The sequence below is a fragment of the Notolepis coatsorum genome (assembly GCF_963971535.1).
Source record: "Notolepis coatsorum genome assembly, chromosome: 4".
Lineage (NCBI taxonomy): Eukaryota > Metazoa > Chordata > Actinopteri > Aulopiformes > Paralepididae > Notolepis > Notolepis coatsorum.
Window position 1 is genome coordinate 110816192 of NC_140168.1, and position 18252 is coordinate 110834443.

The 18252-nt window shown below is 41.5% G+C and overlaps 1 protein-coding gene across 1 annotated transcript in view; it reads right to left on the reverse strand.

The window, feature by feature from the left end:
• Positions 1–18252, reverse strand: part of LOC311226655 (DENN domain-containing protein 4C-like) — a gene marked incomplete at its 3' end in the record, with an annotated part of 128255 nt that overhangs the window by 19036 nt on the left and 90967 nt on the right. Inside the window, exon 2 of the mRNA XM_084312072.1 lies at positions 17657–17970. Coding sequence (XP_084168198.1) covers positions 17657–17958 — 302 coding nt within the window. The 5' untranslated portion in view covers positions 17959–17970. The remainder of the gene's footprint in view (positions 1–17656; positions 17971–18252) is intronic.

Genomic DNA, 18252 nt, shown 5'->3' on the forward strand with positions numbered 1-18252 from the left:
TTTGCAGATATAACTACCATTAGAGCACAACAAGTACTTGAAACAGACCCCAAAATAATAAACGATACATTCAAAGAATTCTACTCCGACTTATATAAATCAGAAACGACCTTCGATCAAAACAAAATGGGCACATATCTTAATCAAATTACTCTCCCTAAACTTTCAGAGGATGACGCTAAACAGTTAGAAACACCGATCACACTAGAGGAACTCAAGAAGGCCATATCCGAAATGCAAAATGGTAAGGCTCCTGGAAGAGACGGTATCCCATCAGAAATGTACCTTTCTTGTTGGGACATAATTGGACCCTTATTACTAAATATGATCTTATACTCAGTCAAGGAGGGGAACTTCCATAAAAAGGACAATATTGCACTCATTTCAGTCCTTCTCAAAAAAGACAAAGACCCCACCGAGTGCGGTAGTTACAGACCCTTAAGCCTCCTCGGAACCGATGTCAAACTGTACTCTAAGGTATTAGCCATCAGATTACAAAAGCATATGACGTCTTTAGTTCATCCGGACCAAACTGGCTTCATAAGAGGTCGCCTGATCACTGATAACATAAGACGAATACTGCACGTACTAGATGCAGACAAGGACGACACCATACCTAAGGCGATGCTGTCCCTGGATGCTATGAAAGCCTTTGACAGGCTGGAATGGTCGTATCTATGGGCAGTATTAGAAAGGATGGGGTTAGGAAAAGGATTCATTGATATGATTAAAGTATTATACAAAGACTCATCGGCCATGATTACAACAGGTACATTCATCTCTAAAATCTTTCCGGTATCACGCTCAGCCAGACAGGGTTGCCCTCTTAGTCCCGGACTATTCGATCTATCATTAGAGCCTTTAGCACAATATATAAGACAATCCCAATCCATAGAACCAATCGTAATCAAGGGCACACAACATAAAATTAGTTTATATGCGGACAACGTAATATTGTTCATGCAAAGCCCCAACACCACATTGCCTCATCTACTCAAGTTGATTGAGAACTTTGGTGATTTATCGGGATTTAAAATAAATTGGCCGAAGTCGGCTTTCCTTCCACTTAACACCCCTGCAAAAAAAGATACAACCCTCCCAGGTGAGATACCTATGGTAAAACATTTTAGATGCTTGGGTGTGGAAATATTTCCCACCATAAGACAAACGGTGAAGCACAATTACACAAAAATACAGAACAAAATCAAAGACGACCTGGACAGGTGGGCAAAACTTAAAAACTCAGTACAGGCAAGGGTATCAATAGTTAAGATGGATGTACTACCTAGAATCAACTTCATCAGTTCAATGCTACCGTTACCCCCTCCAGAGGGTTACTGGAAAAGATTACACTCCTCCACATACAAATTTATTTGGAATAACAAACCACCACGTATAAAAAGATCCACCGCACAGAGAAATAAAGCAGACGGTGGCATGGCAGTTCCAGATTTTTTCCAATATTTTAAGGCGTACACATTAAGACCATTGACAATATGGTTTGATCCCCAAGCATTAGTATTCCTGGAGAAAATTGGAAGAAAACATAGTAGCCCCACATAGACTGAAGGACATAGCACACACTAAACTACCAATCAAGCACTGTGAGCGGAAATTTGGCCCCATAATTACCCATGCGATCCGGATATGGCGTGAAACACAAAAAAAATATCCTAACCCACAAAAATGGCACAATCACACTCCCTTATTCAATAACAATGCACTCTTAATTGAAAAACGTCCTATAAGATTCCCTATATGGGAAGAGCAAGGCATACACTCATTAGGGGATGTTTTTAACAACCAGGGTTTTTGTAGTTATGGAGAAATATGCACAAAATTGAATCTCACCGAGTCCACATGGCTTTTTTACATACAGTTACGGCTATGTTTGAAGTCTCACGGTGTTCCATTAGACATACCAGTTGAACACCACAGATACCACAAATTCTTCTATGAAAGAGAGACATCGAGAGGTTTTGTATCAGGTTTTTATTATCAATTACTAACGTCCTCGTATGAAACCCTCCAACTAGACTCTGTCTGGAGGAGGGATATACCAGACCTGGAAAGTGACTTTGATTGGCAAGGAGCATGGGCAAATGTCCGTCTTACATCAAGGAACCCGGACCATCAACAAATCAATCTTAACTATATTCACAGGACATACTTGACTCCTATAAGACTGAACAGAATGGGTCTTAAACAAGACTCAAAATGCTCCCAATGTACAAATGGAGACGAAGGGACATTTATGCACATGTATTGGGACTGCCCACCAGTTAAGACATTCTGGAAAGATGTGACCCATCAATTATCAAAACTCGTATCTTGGAATATACCAGTACACCCCTCTGTATTACTATTGAATGATGTTTTTGAGTTTGCAGTAAATCCACAGCTAAAGAGATTGGTTTTATCGGGTATCACAGTAGCTAAAAAACTGATCGCATCACGCTGGTTTCAACCGGAAAAAATGTGCCGGAAGGTTTGGTTTCTTACATATCTCGATGTGATTTATCAAGAAATATCTACAGCAAGAATTCTGGGTCTCAACGAATCCAAAATGTCAATGTGGTTAGAAGTGGTGGAGAGAATAAAAGCTAGCTTATAATGGTAGTGTCTGGTTAGGAGTGAGGGATAATGGAGGTACTATCCAAGGAGGGGTCCGGGAGGGGGGGGGTTCGAGCTGGAGCATATGTGTGTAGGGTTTTAGATAATAGGTATTAGGGGTATATCCTGTATAAGACATTGGTATAATTGGTAATTTCGTTGGATATACACTATACGGTAAAATATTATTATATATATTTTTTTGTTTTCTGTTTCTGTACTTGCATGTCATTTTAGCCACCTTAATTGTTAATTTCATTATGCATTGTGTGTTGAGTACTGACTTTTAATAATTTTGTTTTGCAATAATAAAAAAAAAAAAAAAAAAAAAAAAAAAAGCTTTTCTATACATTTGTCTGATTGATCGATTGAAAACTTTATTAACAGATTGCAGAATGGGTACAATACAGTACAGCTCAATACAACAACAGTGGACTGGAGGATGAAGACCAGAAAAAGACTTTCGGAAAAGGGTCCTCCATTTTCAATTCATCAAAACATTTAGAGACATACAAATATACAGTAGTTAAAAAAAATATATATATATATATATAAAAAAAGAAATTATAAATGTTTAATTCTTTTTTTACCACAAATATCGGTATCGGTCGATTGTGTTAGTTGAACGATCGGTATCGGCGGCAAATTTGAATATCGGTGCATCCCTAGAGACAACAATAAGACAGTAAAGTGCAGTGGTTGGGGACATGGATACAGTGCAGCACAGTTCAAGTCCAGAGGTCCAGCCCTAGCAGCTCGCCATTGGGGGGGGGGGGGGCAGGGGGACACCTGACTCGTTTACCAGGCGAGCTGCTGAGGGGAAGAAACTCAGTCTGTGGCGGGACTTTAGTGTCTTGGGCAGCCGTAGCCGCCTGCCGTGGGGGAGCAGGGTGAAGAGGTTGTGACCCGGGTGGGCGGGGTCTGCCATGATCTTCCTCGCCCTCCTCAAGGCCCTGGTGGAATGTAGGGACTCGAGGGAGGGAAGGGGGCAGCCGATCACCCTCTCCGCCGAGCGTATCACCCGCTGCAGCTTGGCCTTGTCCCTGACCGTGGCTGCAGGGAACCAGGTGATGATGGAGAGGGTGAGGATGGACTGGATGATGGCGGTGTAGAACTGGACCATCATGGTCCTCGGCAGCCTGAACTTCCTCAGCTGACGCAGGAAGAACATCCTCTTCCGGGCCTTTTTATTAAGAGCGATGGTGTTCAGCTCCCATTTCAGGTCCCGGGAGAGTGTCATGCCGAGGAAGCGGCAGGACTCCACAGAGGCCACCGGGGAGCCTCCCAGAATGATCAGGGTGGGGGGGGCTGCCAGCTAATTCTAATTAAAGACAACAACAACAACAACAACAACAACAACAACAACAACAACAACAACATGTCCCAATGGGCACAGCTAGTCATGGCACCCTGAGGGCCCCGGCTAGGAATGTTGGGGTCGCCAGCGGGAGAGAGGGCAGAGGGAACAGGAGAGAGGGCAGAGGGAACAGGAGAGAGGGCAGAGGGAACAGGAGAGAGGGCAGAGGGAACAGGAGAGAGGGCAGAGGGAACAGGAGAGAGGGCAGAGGGAACAGGAGAGAGGGCAGAGGGAACAGGAGAGAGGGCAGAGGGAACAGGAGAGAGGGCAGAGGGAACAGGAGAGAGGGCAGAGGGAACAGGAGAGAGGGCAGAGGGAACAGGAGAGAGGGCAGAGGGAACAGGAGAGAGGGCAGAGGGAACAGGAGAGAGGGCAGAGGGAACAGGAGAGAGGGCAGAGGGACGAGGGAATCATTTACAGACGGCTAGTTCTTCATTCCTTGCTTCAGAAGGAGAATGTAGGACGGACAGACGTCAGCTGAGACGAGAAGGTGTCTCGCAAACAAGAGCCAGGAAGATCCACTCACCGACGTGTGACACGCCTGCGTCAGGTGTCCTCGTTTGAGTAAAAGTAGAGACTGTCAGACAAACGCAACAGTCCTGTAACGATTCAGCTAATGAGCCAGCAGTGAGGTCCAGTGATGGATAGAAATATTCACAAAAAGGACATTTCTAGACCTGTTCGCCGTTTACAAACATACCGTGTTCGAGCCAATCAGCAACGCCGACTGAGTCACGTGACTGAGTTGCCCCGGACCTGCGCGAGCTGCTAAAAGAAGTACGACGGGGCTCTATGGAGAAACCACGACACCCCCCCGACTAAAAGTTGTTTCAAACAAAAACGGCTGGATGTCATTTTGCCAAATCAGCCATGGCTGTGAGTGTGAGTCTTTCACCTTTTACATATCTAGCTTTGGCATGGATTGATTGTTTTGATCACTAGCATGGCTAACACATGCAAATATATTGTAGTCTGCCCCGTTGTTCTGACCAGGATTACGTTCCTTTTGCCCGCTTGATGCGCACGCACTAGAGTCTGACGTGTACAGCGAACAGGTCTATATGGAAGATTTGGCACCAAAAAGAGAAAAGCTTGTGATAAGAACTGTCCTAATGTAGACATTATTATTCAACTTGTACTCCTAGGATTTTGTTGAGTAATTGAATTAGTTCATACATCTCTGAAATGGCATCTTCCAAATTATTGTCTAGCTGCAAATGAATCCAATTGTGCAGAATGACCCCTTTAAAAGGATATTTGTAAATAGTACTATAATACCAGAGATGTGCTTATCATTTCAGAAGAAATAGGCTAATTCATTTAGCATGAAAACTAAATTATCCGGAAGTTACAGGTTCGATTCCCGCTCCTCCCAGGGCAGCGTGTCGAAGTGTCCTTGAGCAAGACACTTAACCCCTAACGTCTCCCGGTGAGCAGGTTGGCACCTTGCATGGTTGCCTCCGCCGTCGGTGTGTGGATGTGCGAGTGAATGGGTAAAATATGAGGATCTACTTTGGATAAAACGGCTAATCGGCTATATACCCGCACCAAACCCTGGCAGCACATCACCCCCACCCTCATCCACCTCCACTGGCTCCCCATCAAATCCCGCATCACCCTCCTGCTCACCTACAAATCCCTCCATTATTATTATTATTATTATTATTATTATTATTATTATTATTATTATTATTATTATTATTATTATTATTATTATTATTATTATATAAATCTGCTGAGAGCTCAGAGGACTGATGTGCTGTTAGTGTCAGATCAACTGAGCCTGTGTTTCTTGATCGACCACTCTGTCTTTGTCCCTTGAACAAAGGGTTTGCACATTCTTCATGGTTAAAACAACACAATGTTACGGTCTGTGATGCAGGGATATGTAAACGTCTGTAGTTTGTTTGCTTTGTTCCGATTCAGGAACTAATATGATTAGGGATGCACCAATCCAATATCGGATATCAGCCCCGATATGACTAAAATAGCTGGATTGGGTATAGAAAAAAAAAAAAATATATATATATATATCGGATTAATTTTTATTTTATATAAATTTTTTTTTTATAATAATATAATATAATAAATAAAAGAATAAATAACAATTCAGTACATTTATATCTATGTGTTCATTTGTTACATTTTGTTTCACTAAGTTAGGAAAGTAATGTTTTTAAGTCAAGCCTGATGTTGTCTTGCACAAAAGAATGATCCCAGTCTCTTCCACACAGTGAGGCATACAGTTTATTAATTGAAACAACTCGGTATCGGCCGATAGTCCGATACCCAAAGCCCAGGTATCGGTATCGGGACTGAAAAAGTCGGATCGGTGCATCCAGGGAACAAAATAAGCACCCGCCAAGCGCCAATGGCGTGTAGATTTAAGGTTTGGCGACTAACAATGAGAGGTGTGCCCGCCACCTGGCGTGTAGTTCATATCGATACTCTTATTTTGAAAATCCTGTGCGTGTCTCATTTCCGCCCCCAAGCGCAGCTCCAGCTATAATATCTATGGCTCCGTCAGCTAGCAACGTTCGGTTCATATGATACTCTTATTTTGAAAAAAAAAAACGTGGCAACTCGACGAGTCATATCCGCCCAGTCCGTGCTATTGTCTGCGGCGTAGGTCGGTCAAGCAGAGGAGCAGCGCTACACAGCAGTGCGGCTATTTTGCGATCCGAAATAAGTCTGTGGTGTTTTTTTTTTCTCACAACGGGTCAAATGCATCTAACACGCTTTGCATCGTCGCCATTCCTTTATGCCCACATCGCCCGAAATGAACGTTACCTTAGCGTAAGCTAACAAGCTAATCCTGATCAGAGGCAGAGCCAGAGAACAGCAGACAGTGTGGACTGGGGAAAGGGTGTGTGTGTGCGTGCGTTTGGAAAGACTATGAAGTCAGTCAGGAGTATATTATAGTAAACTGAGGATTACTGAGGATGGACAGATAATGTTGATATTCAAATATAAAAAAGTTTCGAGAGGAGTGGAAGTTTGAAGACAGACTAGACTACTATATGATGCGGGGGTGGTGAGTTGAAAAAGTGTGAATGAATGAAAACTTTATTTAACAGATTGCAGAATGGGTACAATACAAGTACGGCTCAATACACACAATTGTTAAGGGGATGCAGACCAGAGAAAGACGTTTGTCTTGTTTACATCAGGGTCCCCCATTGTGTGTGTGTGTGTGTGTGTCCCAACCGACCCCACTTCTATGTTTCAATAAATTATTTGCATTTAAAACTATTAACGCCGACTCATTCCTTCAGTCCACTCAAAATTATGCTAATATTCCTTATGTTGTTTATGATATTAATTGAAAATAGCATATGAGAGTATTATAGTAATAATAACACATGGCGATATACTAAAAAGCTATTTATAATTTTTGGCTGGTAAAAAATCTGCCTGGCTCAGTGGTAGTTTTTAAAATCTACCAGCCAAATGGCTGGTAAGTCAAAAAGTTAAGTTTGTTCCCTGGGTGCATCCCTAAATATGATACGATGTTGCACTTGCCACTTGGTTGGGTTTGTGTTCACACGGCTGTGTTAACACATTCATGGCCATTGGGGCCTGTCTAATCCCACTCTATGAGGCCAGCTTTTCATTACAAGTTTTCACTGTGCGTGAGGTTGTTTGTAGAGCTAAATCTATATTTTATATTATTGCCATGTGTCCATTGTCATTGTCAATTGACAGTAGGGCCGAGCTTCGATTTTAATTCGAAGCTTTGGGGGGAAAAAATAAAAAATAAAATGTATTATAATATATATATATATTTTTTTCTTATGTTGTGGGACTTGTACAGCACTTTGGTAAACTTTCTTGTTTTTAAATAAATAAAGTGGATTGGATTAATTAATTAAGTAGCCCCTTTCGTGACTGACTGTGCCAACAAGGTTTCACTCGGCTGCGCTGCCTGGGTGCAGTGGGGCTGCTCTCACAGCCAACGACATGACATTACATAATTATGTTGCAACCTTCGTCTATCAAGCAAACAATTATATTATATTTAATTAATAATTAATAATTAATATCAGACAATGCACCTACAAAAGCAGATGATTACAATTAAATTAGCCAACTTGGTAACACATTAGTCATAGCAGCATAGGCATAGCCTTATTAATGTTTTGTGTGGCGTCGCCATCGTGTACAACGATACTTACGTTTTTTAGGTGATTTGACAAAGTTGTTGTAGAGTTGTGATATGCCATTTTCTTCTGGCATATCTGGCACTCTGCTTTTTGGGCATTGTCTTTGCATATTTTAAAGTGTAACCACACGTCTGATGACTTCTTCGTCGACATGTCTGCTGCACATGTCCTTGTTGTTTTCAACACAGATAATCTCCACGTGCTTGTTGTAGAGAGGTGGAGTCGAGGCGCCGCTTACTTTTGTTTCATTGGAATGGAGGCGCAAGATTTGAGGCAAAAAATAAAAAAAAATAAAAAAAAATAGTTTTCGTTATAGTTATATATATTTCGTTATATAATATAGTTCGAAGCAAGCTCGTGCCATCGAACGAAGCTTCGAAGCTTCAAAGTATTTAAGACAGATGTGTTAAGGATGGCGCTCCAATAATGTATATATATGTGGTTGGCCACAAAACGGTTAACAGCGGACTAAAACTTGTAAACAAACAACACGCGTGAGCAAACTGTTCTCTCATTGGTCAGATTTTTCTGGGAATGTTGACGGTCTTCCCTCGTAACTTTCTTCCCTCGCAAATACACAAAAAATCATCGAAAATGAAGCATCAGCAGCGTGTATGGATAATTGTTTTACTTGGAATTCTCTGGTTGATACCAATGTTCAGTCTATGAACAAAATATTCAGTTTCAGCGAGCATCAAGGCCAGGACTCGAAAACAATGTATTGATGCATCTGATAAGACTCGCCGTCGACACCTTTTGTAGGAGAAGAGGCGCTCTGATGAACGCATACTTAAGCATTACTTTCATTGCTTTATTATGTTTTTAATCCTATATCTTGCACCATATTGTTTTGTTTTTGTTGCTTTCATTGCTTTGCTATGTTTTTTTTCTTTCTTTTAATCTTATACCTTGCCTCACACTAATTTGTTTTTATCAACTTGCTTGTGAAGCACTTTGGTGTCAGCTGCCGCTGCCTGGAAATGTGCTATACAAATAAAACTGACTTGACTTGAGAGAAAGAGTGTGTTATAGAAATTAGATCACGCCTATGGGTGGTTGTTAGGCCCGAGGCGCGTTTTGTCGTTAGTTCATGCCGCCAGTTGAATGCCAGCAACGCTATATAGCTAGTGTTGCAGACTCTCTGAGCTCCATTGGGAAAATACCGCCCCCTATCGTCTCTCCATGTGTAACTGCACCCCATTAGAAGGGGGGGGGGGGGGGGGGGTCAGTTTCCTCATTTTACTTTTCCGTCGAGCCAACTGAAGGATCCAAGTGATTGCAGAGCCGCAAAACAACGTGGAATACATATTTACAGTACCCAACGCTGAATCAATAAACACGATCGATATTTGGAATGGCGATCAGGAATTGGAATAATCTTTTTGGAGAACATCTGATCTGAGGTAAGCAATTTATTTGACCAGTCTTGGGGTAATCGGATCTGTTTTGACCTATATATCAGCGTGAGCCCCATGTGTGTGTGTGTGTGTGCGCGCTGATCAGGAAATGAGAATATATTTTTCAGATCGCTTATATAGCGTGCATAAGTACACATATACTATCGATAATAGTGTTTATTTGAAAACTATTCATAAATAGGCCGAAAAATTACAATGTTTTTTGTGTATGCCAGAATATTCCAGTAAATGCCGTTTATCACGGAATCTATATATTTTCCTGAAAAACAAGGGCTTTTCAAAATGCTATAAAACGGAAATTAACCGATTAAAAAACAATCCGTTTCGACAATGTTGACTGCAAACAAGTCATTGATAAACGACGGGCAGATTAGACACATAATTTAAGACTATTTAGCGTTGACAATGCTATCATTGAAGTGGGTGCTGGCATCCAACCACGTTTTACCATGTTAACAAGTGGCAACCAAAGTGTTAAGAGGGGGGGTTTGATTTGATTTGATTGAAGTTTATTTCAAATATGCAACAAACAGGCGGTCAGGTGGCGTAGCGGAGATTGAGCTTGTCACCAATGCAAGAGGCTGTGGTCTCGACTCCCGGAGTCAGCATTGCCTTGGCTTGGGCTGATCGCTATACTAACTCGTTTGGCTGGGTTAGGGGGAGGGAAGCCGTGGGTGGGAAACTGGCGTTGTGGACAGCGACGCCTACAGGTCAGGTCTGGGCGCTTGCTCAGCGGAGGCAGGACTTGAGGAAGGCAGCGTGACCTCCCACGCGTTACACTTCACCAATGAGAGCCCTCTGCCAGGTGAGAAGAGAGCCACTGGCTGCACGTGTCGGAGGAAGCGTGCGGATACTTCAGTATATAATAATAATAATAATAATAATAATAATAATAATAATGCAACAAACAAACATCACGTACAGATATAGCCTTAAGCCGTTCAAATAATAAATGTATATATATTTTTTTTAAATAATAATAATCTAAAAGAACCGATAAGAGTATCGATAAAGTACCGAACCGTTAAGCAGTATCGATAAGTAGTAATATCGATAAAATCCTAACGATACCCATCCCTAAGCATAACCAGTTCGAAACAAGGCGGACATTAATAAAAATTTAATCAATCAATCAATCATTCCAATAACACACGCTCACTTCATTCTTAGATGCTTCTATAGAAAGTAGGTTCAAAAATTACACCAATTACATAATCCAACATTGTGTAAGAAACTAACACATTCCACGTGACAGAATCGTTCTTGAATGAGTCGTTATGACGCTATCAACACATCCATTCGTAAAGATTATTGTCCGCCATCTTGGTTTTTCCTAAAAACGTGCACTGGCCGAGTGATTGTAATTGGGTTGTGGGACAGAGCTGCTGTTTACACTCTAGGAAGCCCGGGCCGCAGTGCAGACTACCGGCAACAGCTGGACTCACATTAGGACAATGCATTAAAAGGGACAGTTCACCCAAAATATTGAACTTCACCCTTTAAGTGTGATTGTCACACCAAGTGCCTCCCAGGATGGACACAAGACCCAGCAGGGGGTTGAGCAGCGAGGGGCCTTTCTGTGTGGAGTTCGCATGTTCCGCCTGCGTGGGTTTCCTCCCAGACCATTAAAGACATGCATGCTAGGTTTCCTGCCATTGCCCTTTGAGCAAGGCACTGATATTACAACTGGGAGTTGGTCCCTTTGAGCAAGGCACCGATATTACAACTGGGAGTTGGTCCCTTTGAGCAAGGCACTGATATTACAACTGGGAGTTGGTCCCCGGCTGCCCCACTGCTCCTAAATAGTTCGGACGGGTCAAAAGGCAGAGATTGAATTTCCACCAGGGGGTTTAATAAAAAAGGTACTTCAAGTAATATATTGCACTCTGAATTCAATGTGTAAAATCTGCATTTCATTGATGTATTCACACTAGGGGTGTAACGGTACACAGAAGCCACGGTTCGGTATGTACCTCGGTATTGGGGTCACGGTTCCGTACGAGTTCGGTACAACAGAAAAAAAATATTTATAATATATAATTTTTATTTAATTTTTTATTATATTTATGATAATAATTATTATTAAATAGAATAATTTTCTATAGGCTTGCCGTGGTAGTCAGTGATACTGGTGTCATTCTGTGTTCAGGCATCCACTTGCCTACTGCCCCTTTAACAACTTATCCACATTCTGCTCCACAGACTTAGGGCCTCTAACCAGCTCGATACAGAGCTGCCACATTCTGCTCCACAGGCTTAGAGCCTCTAACCAGCTCGATACAGAGCTGCCACATTCTGCTCCACAGGCTTAGGGCCTCTAACCAGCTCGATACAGAGCTGCCACATTCTGCTCCACAGCCTCGAGTCTAACCAGCTCGATACAGAGCTGCCACATTCTGCTCCACAGGCTTAGGGCCTCTAACCAGCTCGATACAGAGCTGCCACATTCTGCTCCACAGGCGTAGAGCCTCTAACCAGCTCGATACAGAGCTGCCACATTCTGCTCCACAGGCGTAGAGCCTCTAACCAGCTCTATACAGAGCTGCCACATTCTGCTCCACAGGCTTAGAGCCTCGAGTCTAACCAGCTCTATACAGAGCTGCCACATTCTGCTCCACAGCCTCGAGTCTAACCAGCTCTATACAGAGCTGCCACATTCTGCTCCACAGCCTCGAGTCTAACCAGCTCTATACAGAGCTGCCACATTCTGCTCCACAGCCTCGAGTCTAACCAGCTCTATACAGAGCTGCCACATGGGTGGCCTGAACACAGACAACAGCTACATCACTGTTCTTGGATGACCAAAAGTGCTTTTATTTGCCTAATTCAAAGCAAAAGCAGCAGTGCTGGGAAAATGGGAGTTTGTTTTGCGTTGCACAGATGGTAAATCTTTCACATCGATGTGCAAATAAATCTGCAAATATTTACATAGCATGTAAGGCCAGGCCTCGAATCAAAACATAACACGGACAACAGCCTGTGCCCCTGCATGCCCACCTGGCGTAAATTACAGCACCATGAAATTATGTAGACGAGGAAAACAATAGCAATATCTTTTCTGTCTGTCTGTTACCTTATTATTCAATTGAGCTGTAATTAACACAACACCTTGTCTTATAGGGACTGCTACCTTATCATTTCACTGAGCTGTAATTAACACAACACCTTGTCTTATAGGGACTGCTACCTTATCATTTCACTGAGCTGTAATTAACACAACACCTTGTCTTATAGGGACTGCTACCTTATCATTTCACTGAGCTGTAATTAACACAACACCTTGTCTTATAGGGACTGCTACCTTATCATTTCACTGAGCTGTAATTAACACAACACCTTGTCTTATAGGGACTGCTACCTTATCATTTCACTGAGCTGTAATTAACACAACACCTTGTCTTATAGGGACTGCTACCTTATCATTTCACTGAGCTGTAATTAACACAACACCTTGTCTTATAGGGACTGCTACCTTATCATTTCACTGAGCTGTAATTAACACAACACCTTGTCTTATAGGGACTGCTACCTTATCATTTCACTGAGCTGTAATTAACACAACACCTTGTCTTATAGGGACTGCTACCTTATCATTTCATTGAGCTGTAATTAACACAACACCTTGTCTTATAGGGACTGCTACCTTATCATTTCACTGAGCTGTAATTAACACAACACCTTGTCTTATAGGGACTGCTACCTTATCATTTCATTGAGCTGTAATTAACACAACACCTTGTCTTATAGGGACTGCTACCTTATCATTTCACTGAGCTGTAATTAACACAACACCTTGTCTTATAGGGACTGCTACCTTATCATTTCACTGAGCTGTAATTAACACAACACCTTGTCTTATAGTGACTGCTACCTTATCATTTCATTGAGCTGTAATTAACACAACACCTTGTCTTATAGGGACTGCTACCTTATCATTTCACTGAGCTGTAATTAACACAACACCTTGTCTTATAGGGACTGCTACCTTATCATTTCACTGAGCTGTAATTAACACAACACCTTGTCTTATAGGGACTGCTACCTTATCATTTCATTGAGCTGTAATTAACACAACACCTTGTCTTATAGGGACTGCTACCTTATCATTTCACTGAGCTGTAATTAACACAACACCTTGTCTTATAGGGACTGCTACCTTATCATTTCATTGAGCTGTGATTAACACAACACCTTGTCTTATAGGGACTGCTACCTTATCATTTCACTGAGCTGTAATTAACACAACACCTTGTCTTATAGGGACTGCTACCTTATCATTTCACTGAGCTGTAATTAACACAACACCTTGTCTTATAGTGACTGCTACCTTATCATTTCATTGAGCTGTAATTAACACAACACCTTGTCTTATAGGGACTGCTACCTTATCATTTCACTGAGCTGTAATTAACACAACACCTTGTCTTATAGGGACTGCTACCTTATCATTTCACTGAGCTGTAATTAACACAACACCTTGTCTTATAGGGACTGCTACCTTATCATTTCACTGAGCTGTAATTAACACAACACCTTGTCTTATAGGGACTGCTACCTTATCATTTCACTGAGCTGTAATTAACACAACACCTTGTCTTATAGGGACTGCTACCTTATCATTTCACTGAGCTGTAATTAACACAACACCTTGTCTTATAGGGACTGCTACCTTATCATTTCACTGAGCTGTAATTAACACAACACCTTGTCTTATAGGGACTGCTACCTTATCATTTCACTGAGCTGTAATTAACACAACACCTTGTCTTATAGGGACTGCTACCTTATCATTTCACTGAGCTGTAATTAACACAACACCTTGTCTTATAGGGACTGCTACCTTATCATTTCACTGAGCTGTAATTAACACAACACCTTGTCTTATAGGGACTGCTACCTTATCATTTCATTGAGCTGTAATTAACACAACACCTTGTCTTATAGGGACTGCTACCTTATCATTTCACTGAGCTGTAATTAACACAACACCTTGTCTTATAGGGACTGTTACCTTATCATTTCATTGAGCTGTAATTAACACAACACCAGTATCATAACAGTAACATCGCTGATGACATCACTGGTGGCCATATTCAAACAAATTTATTCTCAATAACTGTCAAACTAAATGAATGTCTGATGTGTGTGAGATTATGTGCAAAACATCGTCGGCATTGTTTTTTGGTGAAGTGAGTGCCCCTTTAAATTTAGAATATTCCGGCACACATTTCCCCTTTCGGAGAATGTTAATTGTTCAGCCACTAATTAGGAGCCAAGGAACATGAGTTTTCCCAGTAACCTTGGACTATTGATCTATTTCGGTAAATCATTACGATAACATGCGTTTATTATACAAGACGAGACGAGTTGCACTGGATAAGGATCACCTGCTGGGTCGCCTACACACTACACACACTACACACACACTACACACTACACACACACACTACACACACACAACTGGTCACCTATACTGCCCTGTCAAGGCTAACCGCAGTAACTCGAAAAAAGTCTAAATTGAGTTATGAGTGAAATTGACCTCGTCAATAAATGTTTTATCTTGTGACCAAGTTTCAGATGTTAATGTCGCTCGGTTTTGGAGATATGGGGTTTTAAAAACTGCAGTAACTACAAAATCACACTCAAAACCCAGGCAGACCGCAGTAACTTCCAAACAGTGAAAAATGGCTTTAAAGTGTTTTGACTTGCCATCCAAAATGTGTTATAGGTAGATAGATAATAGTACCCAGATTTAACATGTATTAATGAAGTAATCTTTAGGCATACAAAAATATGACATAATTATTTTAATTAACCCCAAAAAAGCAGATACTGCACTCTGCTGCACGATTTCCTTAAATAATTATACAGGTAATGTACAGGCAAAGTGCAGTAACTTCAAATACAATGTTGTTTTCCCTCCAGCTTTCATAACTTAACCTAGCCATTTTGAAAATTTAATTTAACACCTGAATATATTGGAATGATGATGATCCAAATAAAATGGCTAGGTTAAGTTATGAAAGCTGGAGGGAAAACAACACTGTTTTGGTGTGATAGACCTTTTGGGTTTGGTTATTAGTAGCTTATTAGTGGTCATTATCACCTGAAGGTGTGGAGGACTTTGGTTAAAAACTGGAGTTTTCACAAAATATTTTTACCCCCCGAGTTGATGGGACCTTCCTACGCTGAGCTATGGTCACTTTTCAGCACCTGCTCCCTACCAGTGAACCCTAACCCTAACCCTACCAGTGAACCCTAACCCTAACCCTAACCCTACTCCCTACCAGTGAAGGCCTCATTGTTGCGGCTTCCTGGAGGTACTTCTAATTTTACTATGTTATTTTATTTCATACTTATCTTGTCTTGCACAGTCTCTGGAGCGTAACAGTAAGAAGCATTTTGTATAAAAGTATTCTGTACTTCTGTATGACAACTATTAAAGAAACTTGAAACTTGAAACTTGTATTATGCGGTAGGTGCGCAACAGTTCAGCTCAGCGTAGGAAGCTCTAGATCCACTCAGGGTAGGGCTGGGCGATATGGCCTAAAAATAAAATCCCAGATTTTTTCTTTTATCCGATTTACGATTTTTTATAAAAAAAATTCTCTTGAAAACTAGAAACGCCAAGGAAATCATTCAAATAACATTTGTTTTTATTTGACACAAAAAAATTATCAAACCAAGATGAATGTCCCTATTGGGATTGAAGTGCAAACCTAACTTTCACCAATCTTCACTTAAAAAAATAAATAATAATAATTAGTGGTGGGGGGAAAAAATCGATACGTAGTAGTATCGCGATACTTAGCATGGCGATACTGTATCGATACAGGGACGCCAAGTATCGATATTTAATTATTCATAAAAAAATATATATGTATAAGGAAGTTGCATTGTTCATTTCAATACCTGTAATAGTACAGTAGTCCACACACACATGTGCATTCAGTTAAGTTGGAATATGACTGTAATACAAACAGTTCAGTTTGTCAGGTACATGCAACACAGATTACAGTGTTTACATCTGTCTGCTTGAGAAAATACCATGTTCTGCAATAAAAATTATTGAAGTGAGATGAACAGACTGAACTTTATTTTATTAGATAAAACATGTTGAAAAAGTTTTACTTTGCAGTTGAAAAAAGGTAATAAATTAAATGTGATAAAAATAATTTTTTTGCAATACTCAGTGTATCGCAATATATTTAGTATCGCGATACTATCGTATTGTGACGCAAGTATCGCGATAGTATTGTATCGTGAGGTCTCTGGCGATTCCCACCCCTAATAATAATATATATATATAATATAAATGGTTACTCTTGATCAAACAAAGATGAATGTCCCTATTGGGATTAATAAAGTGCAAATCTAACTTTCACCAAACATCACTTTTTGTAAAAATAAAAGGTGACTCTTAAAAAATCTATTTAAATTTTTGAAAATCGTCCTAAATCATTGATTCGAATTAATCGATAATATGGATTAATGGCCCAGCCCTAACTCAGGGTGTGTCTCTACGTGTTCAGGAGACTCAGGTGCATAAAGACCTGATAATGATCATGTCTCTCCACCACGACCACAGCTGGGAGCCAATTACGCGAAGGGGAGCAGAATATAGCAGGGGACCTTTTTGGCTCCACCAGAAAAGTTGAAAAGGGTAAAACATTTTACCTAATAGATATCACCACGAAACGTTCACAGTTGATTACTTAATGATGCATTATCTACTATTCATTTGCATATATTTCCAGAACATTGGTCCACAAATTAGATAAAGCCAGCAATTAATTCCAATACATCTCTAATATTATCTTTTTTGTTGTACTCTTTAAGTACTGTATGGACTGCTGCGTTATGCAACATGGACGCCAGGGGTCGCAATGCATCGATCCTAAGGTTGCGTCGTATCGCATCGAATCATGGTCAAATGAAGAGATTTCACGACGCATTGAATCGTTGCCTGAAAAATAGTAATCGAATCGAAGTGGGGTCAAATATTTACACCCCTAATGGACGCCAAAGAAGGTTGAGAACCCCGGTATGATGGTTCTGCTCCGACCGACGGCCACATCCAGACACTACAGTAACACCAGACTCACCCGATGTCGATGAGCGGGGACTTGGCGCGCCCCCTCTTGTAGCACAGGAAGAGCTCCGGGCTCTTGATGCTGCCGTGGTTGAGGTTGGCCTGCTGGCCGCTGTACGTGGTCTCGATGCAGGTGAAGCCCTCGGGCACGGACTCGCCCGCCGACTTGTTGATGATGGCCAGGTCGCTGATGGGCGCCTTGGGCCCGCTGGACGCCTTGGTCTCCGACAGGTCCTGCTCGAGGGGCGTGGACTTGTCCGTCAGCCCGGCCACCACAAAGTAGTCGGTCACGCGATGACCCTTGTCCTCGATCATGGCTGGACGTGCCTGTGGGGGGGGGGGAAGATAATCAGCCCAGAGACAATGAATTGAGTGCGAACGCGCATTTGAGTTTAAGAATGACTGGGATTCATCATGCAAGACACCTGGGTAAGCACAGAATTTGGACATTAAGAACGGCTTGATGATTGTGGAGGTGGCTTTTCTTATTGTTCTCTTAACAGACAGGTAAGCAAGAATATAAGAAAAATAATAAGAGAGTATTGTTGAATGAGGCCCATTCAGCCCAGAGACAGCCCCAATAAATGGTCCACGTTTCTAAGACATGGA